The following is a 17,160-nucleotide window of genomic DNA, read 5'->3' as shown; positions in this document are numbered from 1 at the left end:
GAGTGTGCAATATACCCGCTATATGATGTCTGAGTGTGCAATATACCCGCTATGTGATGGCTGTTTGTGAAATATACCCGCTATATGATGTCTGAGTGTGCATATACCCGCTATGTGATGGCTGTTTGTGAAATATACCCGCTATATGATGTCTGAGTGTGCAATATACCCGCTATGTGATGGCTGTTTGTGAAATATACCCGCTATGTGATGGCTGTTTGTGAAATATACCCGCTATGTGATGGCTGTGTGAAATATGCTTGCTATGTGATGGCTGTGTGGGCAATATACCCACTATATAATGGCTGTGCATGCAGTAAATCCTCTTCATGACTGTGTATGCTATATACCCATTATATGATGGCTGTGTGTTCTATATAACCGCTATATGATGGCTGTGTGTGCAATAATAATATATCAGCTATATGCAACATACCCGCTATGTGTACAATATATTTCTAGTGTCCCCAGATATTGCAGAAAAATTGCTAAAGGAGTGCAAAACCCATCTCACTGACTCATGCACTTGTATTTGAAGCTCCACTGGTTGCAGCGAGTTTCTCTGTTGTTTGGTCAACATAATCTCTATAGTGTAGCAGTCCTCTTGCATTTGTTAACATTAAGACTGACTGACTGAGTTAAGTTTTACGCCGCTTTTAGCAATATTCCAGCAATATCATGACGGGGGACACCAGAAATGGGCTTAACACATTGTGCCCATGTGGGGAATCGAACCCGGGTCTTCGGCGTGACGAGACAACGCTTTAACCACTAGGCTACCCCACCGCCCCGTTAACATTAAGAACATACAAATGACCTTCTGTCAACACTGTTGCAAGCAGCATCAGTATGATTTGCTCGCGTATACGGTGAATCCCTTCCATCAGAACAATTCATTACTCAACATCACTAGAATCAAACATTTATGAATTTTTAAAAGAGAGTGTTTTACTTGAATCTGAGTGTTATTTATCAGAACGAAATATGCTAAATGGAATATATCCACACCAGTCTGGATGATAGTTAACACTCTTTTATATTTAATCTGACAGCAGTTCACTGGTAATAAATGAACGCTGTCAAAAATGGTAAAAAGATGTGAAATAAATGTATTTTGTTCTGATTAAACTGAATAATACATCAAATGCTGACAAGTATTTGCAATATTTGTACTCAGTACCCAGTATTCATTATATGTATCATATTCACCTCATAGTGGATTCATTGCAGCCGACCTGTGAATTATAATTGATCTTCAGTAACCCATGCTTGTCGTAAGAGGCGACTAACTGCATTGGGTGGTCAGCTTTGCTGACTTGGTTGACACGTCATCATATCCCAATTGCATAGATTGATGCTCATGCTGTTGATCACTGGATTGTCTGGTCCAGACTCAATTTACAGACCGCCGCCATATAGCTGGAATATTGCAGAATGCAGCGTAAAACTAAAAACTAACTCACTTATTGAAGCCCTAATCAGTACCAACTTGATAAACAACAAAATATTCTTGTCACAAAGTCTAACAATATTTATTCAATAAAAGGTACCTTGATTGGAAACGTTGTCACAAGTATGTGTAACCATGTTTCACATGTCATTGCACTTGTCTCCATATTTGAGAACCTGCGGTGATAAACAGAACACAAAAAAGCACATCGACGAATTGGGAGAGCTTTCAGAACGTTTTTTACAGAATTCAGACAAGTTTTTTTTAATCAAATTCGAACCATTCAGAATGAAAACAACAGTACATTGAACTAGTCATATAGAAAGGTTGTCCCTCAAAATATATTCACACTCAATCCGTGCAAAATCTCTCGCTTCGGTTTAATATTAATTGTTATGATCTGGTAAAAGTGATTGTTTTAACATACTAGAAAATATTTTCACCTGAATAATACCGGTTTGACTGTTTCACTGGTCTTGATTCACTGGTCTACGACTACCATTGCTTTGTAAAGTCATCATGAACAAGACATGTTCTTTGGATTCTCAAATCATTCACGCTTCCAAAACAATGCCATTCAAAAATAATTATTTATCCACACTCTGGGAAAAATAACCGTATGATAAATCATTACTTTGTTGTGGCCATACATGGTGTAAGTCCATATTTCACACTGGTCCAAAACAAGTCATAACATACCAGCAGCCCATGTGATACGGACTCACAGCCCATTAGGCAAGACTCTTGAAGAAATTGGTTTTCGGGATTCATGGACCTTAACAAAGTATAGAAGAATGGCGGAAACCAACTGAACCTGATAGTTGAATTGACGCTCTGTTTTTTTACAATATATCTATCTGCAACCTTTGGCTTCATAAATAATGCACACTACCCAGACATTCTAATTCTTCCATTTTATTTCTATTTCCACATACTGACCAAGATCTTTCTGAAAAATATCCGTAAACCAGCCAGGCCAAACCAGGCTAAATAAGATTCATGATTTCTGAAAATCTTTACAGGACGATCATGATCTTTGCGCAAATTGTTTGACCAGAGTTCAGTCTCCTGTAATCTACAATGACGTTCAGTCACATTACCTGTAAGTTTTACTTTACAAAGACATACACATGTTCTTACACTTGTAAAAAAACATTCTAGTTTGTGTTGCAGATTCTTTCTCCTTACTGACAAAACAACCTTCAACAAGACATGAATAAAGTATAACAAATGATCGCACATGAATCCATTACAAACAATAAAACAAGTATAAAATAAATAAACTTGACAAATAACCAGATGACATTTTGTACACACCAGACGTTTCAAGGGAATCTCGCTAATTTTGTCAAGTAATCAAACTTACCCTAAAATGACTAAGATTTGATAAAACTGTCACATGAACCAATTTAATATAAGATCCATCCAATGTAAGCTAATATCAATATTGATCAGTCTTTGAAGATGGATGGGTGTGGTGTAACTCGTAACTTTATCAATACATCATCAGTTTCATCTGCAGCATACTGCAACCATTTTGACAAAGGTCAAGGACATTTGCTGAAGAAAGGGACACAACTCAAGTGAGTCTGCTTTCACTCACTAACCATTTGCGTACTTGACAAACATTATCAAACGTACAAATTTTGTTGACAATATTTAACTGAGAGCTTTAACTGCATCTTCCAGTAAGATACAGACCAGTTCCCCGTAACTATTTCAACCAACATCAACACCCAACGAATGAAAACACATCCATGCAGGTATGCTTTTTTCTTCATAAAGAAATGAAGATACATATTTGTGTGACATTTTAACAATAGCCATTACAAGCATGGGTTATACAAAAAAGTCAACTCCCACTAACTTCATTTTGAGTGAGACATCCAGAGGTATAATTCTATTTGTCATAAACAAACAACATCAAAACATGGAACAGAACTTGTGAAAAATTAATATAAAATGAAAAATTCGGAAAATATTTCCAGACAATCTAGTTTAAGTTGGACAAATTTAACTTCAGTCATTATAAAGATTGGTTTGGATAGATTCTTACTAGGACAAAGCGCAAACACAGAATTCCAGTATACTTTGGTAGCGATTGATCCTAGAGTTGTCTCCCTTGGATGCTCATGAACATATACCCGTTTTCAGATCAGTAGTTAGACATAAATATACACCTTACACTGTGGTCTCTTGTGAATGGGTTTTGAGAAATTCCATTCATGTTAAAACTTTAAGTAGGAAAGATTTGGATTTGAACACATTTCATATCTATAAATAACCTTCATGGATACTATTAGTCCATCTGCATTAAACAATGAGTATTCCCGATGAGACAGTCATCATTGTCTTCACTGATTAAAAGCTGTAACAATAGCTTGCATGCGTATGTTGATGTTTCAAAGAATAGAAACCAAACACATTATTTGAATTTTTGGTAGAGACGCTGTGTAAATTTTGGGTCCATGTCACCATTTGACAGAAAATATTTCTTTAAAATCAAAATCTATTACACAATTAGAATACATCGCTCATACTAAACTAAAAGTTGTGTCTGTCTGAAAACAAGAACAAAAATCCTAGAAAAGCTTTTGCAATGTTCAATGCGATATATAGTAAGTTGGGAGGGAAGTATCATATCACTCTGCCATTATAATAAATGCACTTCAACAAGCTTAGGGAACAGTTGTTGGCCGCCAGCACAAGATGGCCACCGTGTGAGGCTAGTACAGCTAACATCCACAAACATCTTCTTGTACAGTTATTAGCATAAATAGGGTCTGTCTTCAATAAAAACACTATAGCTTTAGGAGCTGGAGGGGAGATAACTCCAAAGGCCCACTCATTCACTTGTCGTGGGTTATCCCCCCTTGAGCTTGACATTCGGTGCTGTAATCACACAATCAGTACATTTCTGGGTTTGGGGGTGGTTAGGCCTCTGTGTCATCTCCTTCGTGGCCCTTGAGGCGAAGGCGAGCAAAGTCCTCGAATATAAAGTCGTCATCCTTGTCGCCATAGAATGCCTCTCCGCTGAAATCATAATATATCAACAGTATAGCGATTGTTCAACACATACATTGATGAGGTTTTAACAGAACTAATTTATTTTATCATTTTATAGATAATAAACTTTGAATATTATTTACATGTGTAATACAACGTTACTGCAACAGCTATTGGATATGTATGTAGGGCTTGGTTTAAGTGTTTTGTATCCAACAATATTCCAGCTCTACAACAATGGGTGGTGAATAACAATGGCCCAGTCTGGACCAGGCAATCAAGTGATTGACCTCATGAGCATCGATCTATGCAACTGGGAAATGTTGACATGCATCAACCAAGTCGACCGCCTCCGTGGTGTAGTGGTTAGAGGGTCCGCCCGGAGAGCGGAAGGTCGCGTGTTCGATCCCCGACCGCGTCATACCAAAAGACGTTAAAATATGGTACTTGTTGGTCCCTGCCTGGCGCTCGGCATTAATGGGTACAACAAGGACTGGTCGGCTCGGAGTCAGTATACTGTGTCTGAGTGGGGTATTCATGCTTCACTGCGGCATGGTATCTCAGTGGGCTAGCACTATAAAACCAGCTTAAGGTTTGGGCTAGTACAAGCAGCCGCACATACACATACACACACATGCACGTCGTCATATGAGCGAAATATTCTCAAGCACGACATTAAACCCAATATCACCTCACCTCAACCAAGTCAGCGGGCCTGACCACCCGATCCCATAAATCACCTCTTCAAACCCACAATGACTGAATCAAACAAAGGAATTCCAGGACACCAGAAATGGGCTTCACACATTGTACCCATGTTGGGAATTGAACCCGGGTCTTCGGTGTGACGAGCAAACGCTACTAGGCTACCCCACCGCCCCAGCAATTCATTACAAATATAGAGTAACATTACACTATGAGAGCAGGTACAAAGTAACATTATACAAAGGGAGGTAACTGACTTTGTGTCGAGCTGTATGAGGTTGGTGTCGACTGGAGCGTCTCCCCCTTCTGCGGGCACCAGACTTGCTGGGCGTGATGGGGGTGGGGACTCTGGGGGCTTGGGGTGCGTCAACGTGAATGGCAACTCCACCGACAGGTCCCTGGAAACAGGATAAAGCAGCACTATCATACATGAAACAAATCAACCTATCTCACAAACCCACACTGTAGTGAGCTGGCGTTTATCCATGTAGAGATAATAACAAGTCATCTTGAACACTGTTGCAGTTATATTCAGTCATGTTGACACGATGATCCATGGGAAGAAAATAACAAGTGTGTGCTGATCCATGGTGTTTATCCATGTGGAGAAACCTCTGAGCAAAATTATAGTACTTATGTTAATCCTTCAAATTCAAATTATTTTAACATTTTATGAGATTAATCACATTTAGCACATAATCAACCTGTAAGATGAAGCAAGTCTGAATTAACTTCATTTTGGATTTCATTTTCCTCTAAAAGCTGATAACATTCACATTACAAGGGTTAGTGTGTGCTGATCCATGGGATAGGAACTTTTAGCTGTTTGAATTAAATCCATTTTCATAACTGACCCTTCAAAAGACAATATATTACCTGTGTTGTGAAACAAGAGATAAGATTAACACTCAACCTGTAAGATGAAGCAAGCAATTCTTTAAATCATTCAATATATACTGCCACAGCACGATCAGCTTACCCAGATCCAAATCCCAGAATGAGCTTGACCTTGACCCTGTAGGAGACGACGATGCCGAGACTCTCTTTCTGACTACTGTCAGTCATTCTGTTAAGTAAAGAAAACATTATTCAATATCACAAAGTGATTTGATGCTATTTTACGTGTGTCTGTAATATTACTGTTCACCTAGAAATAACTGGGTCTTGGCATAGCAAACCAGCGGTTAATGTGAGAGACATTCCCACCATCTGTAGAGTAGTTTGTAGAAAATGTTTTATCCAGAACACTTTTTTTTCGGTTGTACACATGTACATTTACATTCACAGTTAAAACATCAGACCTGCACATCCAGAACCAGATATTTACTGGTTTGAGTTTCAAGTTTTGGCAAAAATTGCTGCACAAACCAATACTTGAACAAGTACCCCGGCTTGTCAAATCTAAACATTTTCACCAAGAAACAGTGTTTATCTATGAGTATGCATGAGAAATTTCCATATCTATAAACATATGACACATTTCAATACGAGTGAGTGAGTATGATTTAACGCTGCTTTTAGCAATATTCCAGCAATATCATGGCAGGTAATGCCAGAAATGGGCTTCACACATTGTACCATGTGGGGAGTCGAACCCGGATCTTCGACGTGACAAGTGAACACGCATTAACCACTAGGCTACCCCACTGCCCCCATCTCCATAAGAGATTAAAGCTTCATTAATTTACAAACACACACAGCTGAAACTAATGTTAACAAATCCTGTTGAACCGAAACCATTATACAGTTAGGCGGCATACCAACAAGAGTGTCAGAATACTCAGACCTTGTAAGTGTGCTCATGTTGTTCATAACAGGACAAATTTATTTCTAAAAGTATTAGTACCATGAACTCTTTTTAGACTATATTTGGTATTTACATATCAGAGGGAGTGCTGAAGGAAACAATCAATCCAACTTAAACCTTTCGAAATATTCAACAATCCAAAGAGAATTGATGAGCGTTAAAAAAGAAAGTAAATTAATCAATGATATTTTTGGGTATCATAAAAATCCATATATTTAATCACTATACATAAAGATGTCAGCTCCACTCGGGGCTACAACTTGTAATTAGGAGAAGCAGAGGGATGAAGAGGATGAGCATCACTAGCATCACCCATGCCCTTGAGACAGGTCAGCGTGATTAGGTCACCATCATGATGCCCACTTTGAAGGGAGAGGTGAAAACCAGATAAATCTTTGTTCACTCAATTTCTTATCAATTAAAACATCCAACTGATGGTTGCTATGGGTGTAACCAACCCCATCCAACTGATGGTTGCTATGGGTGTAACCAACCCCCATTAAATTGACAGTTGCTAAGGTAGTAACTAACACCCATCCAACTGATGGTTGCTATGGACATAATTAACCTCCAACTCAGCTGATGGTTGCCATGGTGTAACTAACCCCATCCAACTGATGGTTGCTATGGACATAATTCACCTCCAACTCAGCTGATGGTTGCCATGGTGTAACTAACCCCATCCAACTGATGGTTGCTATGGACATAATTCACCTCCAACTCAGCTGATGGTTGCCATGGTGTAATTAACACCCATCCAACTGATGGTTGCTATGGACATAATTAACCTCCAACTCAGCTGATGGTTGCCATGGTGTAACTAACCCCATCCAACTGATGGTTGCTATGGACATAATTAACCTCCCAACCCAGCTAATGGTTGCCAGGGTGTAACTAACCCCATCCAACTGACAGTTGCTATGGATATAATTAACCTCCCAACCCAGCTAATTGTTGCCAGGATGTAACTAACCCCATCCAACTGATGGTTGCTATGGACATAATCAACCTCCAACTCAGCTGATGGTTGCCATGGTGTAACTAACCCCATCCAACTGATGGTTGCTATGGACATAATTAACCTCCCAACCCAGCTAATGGTTGCCAGGGTGTAACTAACCCCATCCAACTGATGGTTGCTATGGACATAATTACCTCCCAACCCTGCTAATTGTTTCCAGGGTGTAACTAACCCCATCTAACTGACAGTTGCTATGGACATAATTAACTTTCAACGCAGCTGATGGTTGCCAGGGTGTGACTGTCTTGATAAGAAATGCAAACATTGTCGCATTCAGTTGATGCCTTCCTCCCACGTAACACCTCAAGAGTATCCTACATCACTGTGTTCATCCTACCAAACACGGTCAGGCAAACATATCTTGACATAAACACTGGTATTGTTTCAAACTGCCTTTCTGGCACTTTTGTAGAACATGTAACGGAAAATGGCAATTCTCCGTCACCATGGCAACAGATTAGCCTATAGATACCATGGTGGATGATTATTTGGTTACGTGTCTCACTGGATGAGTGCCGTGATGGCACACTCGGCCCACAGAGGACAACTATCATGCAACATTCTATCAAAAGTTTAAAGTGACTATTTTTTTTACTTTCTATGATTAAGATTCTTCATTCTATACTCCTGAGAGAAAGGGCTTTTGTAAAGAAGTTAAAATATACAGTGCAGATTCTACAGTGATTACTTTCTTTCTGTAACGGTGTTTCAGCTACATACTAAAAGGAAGGATAACAATACAGGGCTCGATTTAGTGCTTTGTTACTTGCACTGGTGCAACCCAATATTACACAATGCAACATAGTTATTAGTCTAACTAAATTTTTGAGACTTCAGCTGGAAAACAGAATGATGAGGAACTGACTTGGAAGAGTGACTCTGATGACTGTATGAGCAGTGACTGAAGGACTTACTGTTCATGACATTTTAGGAAGTAAGATAACTAATCTTATCAGTCCCAGATTTCTTTTGTTATAATGTTCTAAACTATCATTACCAAAACTCAAGCATCATATTTTATACAAGATTATATAGTGAGGAGCAGGTGCAACCTGTCTTTATCTGATGCAACAAGGTTTCTACCAAGTAGGTTTCATTTCTTTAAATCGAGCCCTGCAATATATGGATGAACTTCTTTATTGCAACTATTATTCTTTATTATGGATCATGTTCATCCATATATTGTTATCCTTCCTTACTGTTCCAACTTCTAAATGCCTCTGAAAGAAGTTACTCACTAAAACCTTTAAGGGAAGCTCATTATAAAACTGATGATTGCAGTTGAGTTGGTACAGCAGATAAATGTCTTGTTTTCTACTTTCTTAAATTAATCAGAGTAATATTCAACATTTAACCTAAAAACATAAAACACAAACAATACAAATACAAGGCACATCATTGTGCCTCGTACAGAACCCTTGACCCAAACAACTCTGCACAAGACGAGGCATAGGCACACTATTGCATTCTGGGAAAGGCCTGACCCAGGTGAAGGTCATCAAGATCTATGACTGACACTAATGTTTCTCTAAGCTCTGCTTCAGGAGAGGGCCAAATCAATGATGCCAAGCCGTTAAAACTTGTACACGTCACTGTTACAACCATCCAATCTGCAGTTCGATCATAAGTGATTTAACTGACAAGCCACTGATATATATGATCTTTTCATGATCAAACCCATAAGCTCCATCTTACAATATACGTGTTATATAGCATTTACATTTATGAGAGACAATCTACTTCCATGAGCTGGTCCATGTTTTCTGCTAATGATTTTTTTCTGGTGTAAAAATCGATCTTTCAAATCAAAGTGATATTCAAGCAGATTAGAGTTTGCACCAATCAATACTAGTCTGATGAATCTGTTTGCAGCAAGTGACTTGGTGTAATCTACGTCACAGTGTCTAGACGCACATCAATGTTAGATATCGCCACTGATGGCTCAAAGCTGTTCATCCACGTTGTTTTCCCTACCTGACAAGACTTAAGTAAGGACCAAGTTCAGAGTTATCCCTTCATGTTTTCGGTCAATGGCACAGTGAACAAGATGAGTCTGCCGTCTGCAGACGTCAGGGTACATGGGCTGTCTGACTGCCTCTACAGTGAGAGGCACAGCAGTGAACAAGATGAGTCTGGTGTCTGCAGACATCAGGGTACATGGGCTGTCTGACTGCCTCTACAGTGAGAGACGGCAGACGTCAGGGTACAAGATGAGTCTGTACATGCTGTCTGACTGCAGACAGTGAGGCAGTGAACAAGATACATGTCTGGACTCAGGGTCTGACTGCCTCTACGCACAGCAGTGAACAAGATGAGTCTGGTGTCTGCAGGCGCCAGGGTACATGGGCTGTCTGACTGCCTCTACAGTGAGAGCACAGCAGTGAACAAGATGAGTCTGTCTGCAGACGTCACTGGGATCGCCAGGGTACATGGGCTGTCTGACTGCCTCTACAGTGAGAGACACAGCAGTGAACAAAGATGAGTCTGCTGTCTGCAGGCCGTCTGACTGCCATCAGGGTACATGGGCTGTCTGACTGCCTCTACAGTGAGAGACACAGCAGTGAACAAGATGAGTCTGGCTGTCTGTACATGGGCTGTCTGACTGCCTCTACAGTGAGAGACACAGCAGTGAACAAGATGAGTCTGCTGTCTGCAGATGTCAGGGTACATGGGCTCTGACTGCCTCTACAGTGAGAGTGCACAGCAGTGAACAAGATGAGTCTGGTGTCTGCAGACGTCAGGGTACATGGGCTGTCTGACTGCCTCTACAGTGAGAGGCACAGCAGTGAACAAGGTGTCTGCTGTCAGAGTCAGTCAGGGCATGGGTGTCAGGGTACATGGGCTGTCTGACTGCCTCTACAGTGAGAGACAGCACAGCAGTGAACAAGATGGAGTCTGACTGTCTCTACAGTGCGAGTGGAACAGATGGCAGGGTCTGCAGACGCCAGGGTACATGGGCTGTCTGACTGCCTCTACAGTGAGAGCACAGCAGTGAACAAGATGAGCCTGCTGTCTGCAGGCGTCAGGGTACATGGGCTGTCTGACTGCCTCTACAGTGAGAGACACAGCAGTGAACAAGAGAGACTGCAGACGCCAGGGCAGACTGCCTCTACAGTGAGAGAGGCACAGCAGTGAACAAGATGAGTCTGCTGTCTGCAGACGTCAGGGTACATGGGCTGTCTGACTGCCTCTACAGTGAGAGACACAGCAGTGAACAAGATGAGTCTGCTGTCTGCAGACGTCAGGGTACATGGGCTGTCTGACTGCCTCTACAGTGAGAGACACAGCAGTGAACAAGATGAGTCTGCTGTCTGCAGATGTCAGGGTACATGGGCTGTCTGACTGCCTCTACAGTGAGAGACACAGCAGTGAACAAGATGAGTCTGCTGTCTGCAGACGTCAGGGTACATGGGCTGTCTGACTGCCTCTACAGTGCCTCACAGCAGTGAACAAGATGAGACATCAGGGTACATGGGCTGTCTGACAGCAGCAGTGAACAAGATGAGCCTGCTGTCTGCAGACGTCAGGGTACATGGCCTGTCTGACTGCCTCTACAGTGAGAGACACAGCAGTGAACAAGATGAGTCTGCTGTCTGCAGACGTCAGGGTACATGGGCTGTCTGACTGCCTCTACAGTGAGAGACACAGCAGTGAACAAGATGAGTCTGCTGTCTGCAGATGTCAGGGTACATGGGCTGTCTGACTGCCTCTACAGTGAGAGACACAGCAGTGAACAAGATGAGTCTGCTGTCTGCAGACGTCAGGGTACAGGGGCTGTCTGACTGCCTCTACAGTGAGCGACACAGCAGTGAACAAGATGAGTCTGGTGTCTGCAGACATCAGGGTACATGGGCTGTCTGACTGCCTCTACAGTGAGAGACACAGCAGTGAACAAGATGAGTCTGCTGTCTGCAGACGTCAGGGTACAGGGGCTGTCTGACTGCCTCTACAGTGAGAGACACAGCAGTGAACAAGATGAATCTGGTGTCTGCAGACGTCAGGGTACATGGGCTGTCTGACTGCCTCTACAGTGAGAGACACAGCAGTGAACAAGATGAGTCTGGTGTCTGCAGATGTCAGGGTACATGGGCTGTCTGACTGCCTCTACAGTGAGAGGCACAGCAGTGAACAAGATGAGTCTGCTGTCTGCAGACGTCAGGATACATGGGCTGTCTGACTGCCTCTACAGTGAGAGGCACAGCAGTGAACAAGATGAGTCTGCTGTCTGCAGACGTCAGGGTACATGGGCTGTCTGACTGCCTCTACAGTGAGAGACACAGCAGTGAACAAGATGAGTCTGCTGTCTGCAGACGTCAGGGTACATGGGCTGTCTGACTGCCTCTACAGTGAGAGGCACAGCAGTGAACAAGATGAGTCTGCTGTCTGCAGATGTCAGGGTACATGGGCTGTCTGACTGCCTCTACAGTGAGAGGCACAGCAGTGAACAAGATGAGTCTGCTGTCAGCAGATGTCAGGGTACATGGGCTGTCTGACTGCCTCTACAGTGAGCGACACAGCAGTGAACAAGATGAGTCTGGTGTCTGCAGATGTCAGGGTACATGGGCTGTCTGACTGCCTCTACAGTGAGAGACACAGCAGTGAACAAGATGAGTCTGCTGTCTGCAGATGTCAGGGTACATGGGCTGTCTGACTGCCTCTACAGTGAGAGGCACAGCAGTGAACAAGATGAGTCTGCTGTCTGCAGACGTCAGGGTACAGGGGCTGTCTGACTGCCTCTACAGTGAGAGACACAGCAGTGAACAAGATGAGTCTGCTGTCTGCAGACGTCAGGGTACATGGGCTGTCTGACTGCCTCTACAGTGAGAGGCACAGCAGTGAACAAGATGAGTCTGCTGTCTGCAGACGTCAGGGTACATGGGCTGTCTGACTGCCTCTACAGTGAGAGACACAGCAGTGAACAAGATGAGTCTGCTGTCTGCAGGCGATCAGGGGTACAGGGGCTGTCTGACTGCCTCTACAGTGAGAGACACAGCAGTGAACAAGATGAGTCTGCGGTCTGCAGATGTCAGGGTACATGGGCTGTCTGACTGCCTCTACAGTGAGAGACACAGCAGTGAACAAGATGAGGTGAGAGACACAGCAGTGAACAAGATGAGTCTGGTGTCTGCAGACGTCAGGGTACATGGGCTGTCTGACTGCCTCTACAGTGAGAGACACAGCAGTGAACAAGATGAGTCTGGTGTCTGCAGACGTCAGGGTACATGGGCTGTCTGACTGCCTCTACAGTGAGAGACACAGCAGTGAACAAGATGAGTCTGTGTCTGCAGACATCAGGGTACATGGGCTGTCTGACTGCCTCTACAGTGAGAGACACAGCAGTGAACAAGATGAGTCTGGTGTCTGCAGACATCAGGGTACATGGGCTGTCTGACTGCCTCTACAGTGAGAGGCACAGCAGTGAACAAGATGAGTCTGGTGTCTGCAGATGTCAGGGTACATGGCCTGTCTGACTGCCTCTACAGTGAGAGACACAGCAGTGAACAAGATGAGTCTGGTGTCTGCAGACATCAGGGTACATGGGCTGTCTGACTGCCTCTACAGTGAGAGACACAGCAGTGAACAAGATGAGTCTGCTGTCTGCAGACATCAGGGTACATGGGCTGTCTGACTGCCTCTACAGTGAGAGACACAGCAGTGAACAAGATGAGTCTGTTGTCTGCAGACATCAGGGTACATGGGCTGTCTGACTGCCTCTACAGTGAGAGGCACCGCAGTGACTGACCCAGGACAGCTTGATGCAGTGGAAGAAACATACAGGGAAACACCATGGTGCTTATCAAAGAATCAAACATGGCATTGATCAGCATAGGCCCAACTACTAGGCTACCAATTATATGGCTTTTCTTTGGTATCTACATTACGAACACATAATAGCAACCCTTCCCAGATACTCATATAACAACCATCAACTCATCCCCATGTAACCATCCCCTCATCCCAGATCCCATTAAAATAACAACCCCCTTATCTCAGATCCCATTTAATAACCATCACCTCATGTCAGATCTCATTTAATAACCATCACCTCATGTCAGATCTCATTTAATAACCATCACCTCATCTCAGATCCCCATGTAATAACCATCACTTCATCTCTGATCTCCCTGAAATAATGTCAACTTTTCCCAGATCCCCATGTAATAATACATTAATTTCATATAATAACAATCCTATTATATTTAGGTCTGCCCAGATCAATAACAGTTAATTAGTAGATAAAGTTTATCCTCAAAATGTTCCTGGAGGTGACATCCAGGGCATAAATATGTTTGAAATGTAGAACAGATCAAACTTAAGGGATGTTATAAGCCTAATTAATGATGTTCCAACTAATTAACCTGCAAAGTCCGCAAACTGAGGATGGATGAAACGTAACTATATTATGTAATCAGTCCAGACTTCCAAACAGGAAGTCTCTCGTGTACAAGAACATTATTTACGTGAGTTATTTCCCCTTGGAACCCACTCACAAATTTCACCAGATAATGAAGGGCACATGTCTGGTACTAACAAGGCACTTCCAGACACAAGGCACTTCCAGACACAAGGTACTTCAAACATGTCTCAAATTTTTAACAAATGAAGCACCAACTCGGGAGCATCAAACACCTAATGGGCCTGAAGGCAAGTCTGTCCGAAAAAAACACACAACAAAACTTCAAAAGCTTCATATTCCTTTGAACACTTTTTTCAACAAAATAACACCACGATTTTAGAAGTAGTCGGCTTTCATTCGGGTTTGAAATTCCTTCCTTCCTGTTGTGATATACACCACTGAAAACAAGTCACAGAACACTTTGTTCTTTTATAATACTATAGATTATATGCCATGTTCTGCAACTTTTTTGAGTTTAAGAATTTTGTGAGCCATGATTTGTTTAATGAGTGAATATGATTTATGCCCCTATCAGCAAATATCACATATTAAGGGACACCAGAACTGGGCTTATACATATCCATGTGTGGAACCTGTGTCTTCAGTGATGAGTGAACACTTAAAACCACACGGATACCCCACCGCCCACAATAACTTGGTGTAGAAATACCAATGACCAATCTCAGTAACTTAGAATGGCATCAAAAACCATCTTTCTTTGGTCAATACTGTATATTTCTATTTAATGCACTCTCAGCAATATTCCAGCAGCTTGGAACAGAAGGTACTTACAGATTTGTTTGTTTGTTTATTTAATGCCGCACTCAGCAATATTCCATCTATATGGCGGCGGTCTGTAAATAATCGAGTTTGGACCAGACAATCCAGTGGTCAGTATGAGCATCAATCAGTGTAGCTGAGATACGATGACGTGTGAATCAAGTCAGCGAGCCTCACCACCGGATCCCGTTAGTCACCTCTTACGACAAGCATGGGTTACTGAAGACCGATTCTAACCCGGACCTTTACGGGTAAATCCAGCAGCCTGTAACTGAGTGAGTGAGTATGGTTTTTACGCCGCTTTCAGCAATATTCCAGCAAGATCACGGCAGGGGACACCAGAAGTGGGTTTCACACATTTTACCCATGTGGGGAATCGAACCCGGGGCTTCGGTGTTATGAGCGAACGCTTTAACCACTAGGCTACCCCACTGTCTCGCCTGTATCTAAAGGGACTGACACAGAAGTACTTACATTGTAGAAGATGCCAGGTTGGTGTCCTCATGCTTCAGCTTGCCGTCCAGGGCCAGGCCACGCTTGTCTCGGTTGTTTGATAGTAAAGGGGTTAAGTGATAGACCTTGCAGAAGCCTGTTTGGCTTGGCTGGATGGGGAAACCCTCTCTGGAATTACAACACAGGGGAATGTGCCTATTTATGATGATGTACAACACTTAGATGCGGGTTAGCACGTGATGAGTGCAAGGCAGGGAAACAACAAGTACCATCTTTTAATGAAGCGGCGAGGGGTCAAACAACCGACCTGTGCAATCAACAATAATGAATAAAAACTATATTGCAAGGTCAAATCTAAACCATAAAATTTACATGTTTGTTATTTTATCCTGCACTTGGCAATATTCCAGCAATATGAAAACAGGATGTAACTACTATTCCGGTGATTGATATCGTCAGTAACGGTCAATGCAGGGTACGATGACACGCAATTCCCCAAATCGTTTGACCACCCGGCACATTTGCTTGTCTTTATGGCCAGCTTAGGTTCCTGACCCAGAATCCACAGAATCTACATATAGTCACAGATTTTTTACAATTATATAAAAATCATTAACGTATAGTGTCTTTGTTCTAATATATTGTAAACTGATTGATTAAAGATACAAATAATTAGAAAATATGCATGACTTTTAGAAAAAATTATTATATTCAAATAAAATCTATGCATTTTTTTTAATGAAAACATATCCCTATATAGACACATTTACAAATTCTTTAAAAATCAAATCTAATCATTACATATGTCATGTTATGTCCAAAAACATTAGATTAGATATTTTCCTTTACTCCTGAAGACAAAATTACAGATCACCAACATTTGCTTGTTCCGCAAAACGAAAACATTTTCAAGAAATGAAGACTAGTTTTGTGTGAAGTAGTTTTTACATGGCAGGTTTGACACTGTATCCTCTATACTGTGGTAGAAAATGTCGGCAATGATTAATCAACACTGAGCATGCCTAGTGTGACATATTCTCATTGCAGCATATCATACATATTGCTATAATTGTCCTGATGATGTAATATAAACTGTTATTCCCTGACTAAAATGGCCTGAGATAGTGCAGGAATGACTGGTTACATCATAACTAAAATTACTGGATGATAAAGTTTCACACAACTCAAACATCAAAGACACGCTGGTGATATATAAACGATAATTCCTTCTACTGACTTCACAATGTCGTAATGTTCTTTACTCTTTACGTTCGCTACATCAGAGCCAATGTCATACCAGCTTTACAATATTAAAATTCTATCTTTACAAGTTAATGACGAATGTCAGATTTGATTTGTGCTGCAAATGAGATGAGGGAGGCATGCAATACAACATTTATTGCAGCGTAGTGATGGATGACTGTCGTTTCAGGTACGCCTTCTTTGATTCAGTAGCGTACGAACCTAGCAAGTGACGTCCCAGCAGGGCAATGGGTATCATGCATTGTACCCATCTAGGTAACACAGCAGGAGTCTTCAGT

General features: G+C 42.0%; 1 protein-coding gene across 3 annotated transcripts in view; it reads right to left on the bottom strand.

Moving 5' to 3' along the window:
* Positions 1–1,516: 1,516 nt before the first annotated feature.
* The window catches only part of LOC124277310 (arrestin red cell-like), a 107,440-nt gene continuing 91,796 nt past the window's right edge, over positions 1,517–17,160 (bottom strand). For 2 of the 3 annotated variants that reach the window (XM_046712961.1, XM_046712963.1), the window contains exons 10-13: positions 15,641–15,796; positions 6,141–6,227; positions 5,419–5,559; positions 1,517–4,483 (exon numbers count right to left, since the gene is read on the bottom strand). In XM_046712961.1, coding sequence (XP_046568917.1) covers positions 4,384–4,483; positions 5,419–5,559; positions 6,141–6,227; positions 15,641–15,796 — 484 coding nt within the window. In that variant the 3' untranslated portion in view covers positions 1,517–4,383. The remainder of the gene's footprint in view (positions 4,484–5,418; positions 5,560–6,140; positions 6,228–15,640; positions 15,797–17,160) is intronic. The other variant, XM_046712962.1, reaches the window with a different exon arrangement.

This window comes from Haliotis rubra, unplaced genomic scaffold (genome assembly GCF_003918875.1).
Source record: "Haliotis rubra isolate DU_JTF1 unplaced genomic scaffold, ASM391887v1 Scf22, whole genome shotgun sequence".
Lineage (NCBI taxonomy): Eukaryota > Metazoa > Mollusca > Gastropoda > Lepetellida > Haliotidae > Haliotis > Haliotis rubra.
The sequence above is the reverse complement of the archived record's forward strand: the minus strand, read 5'-3'. Positions and strand labels throughout refer to the sequence as shown.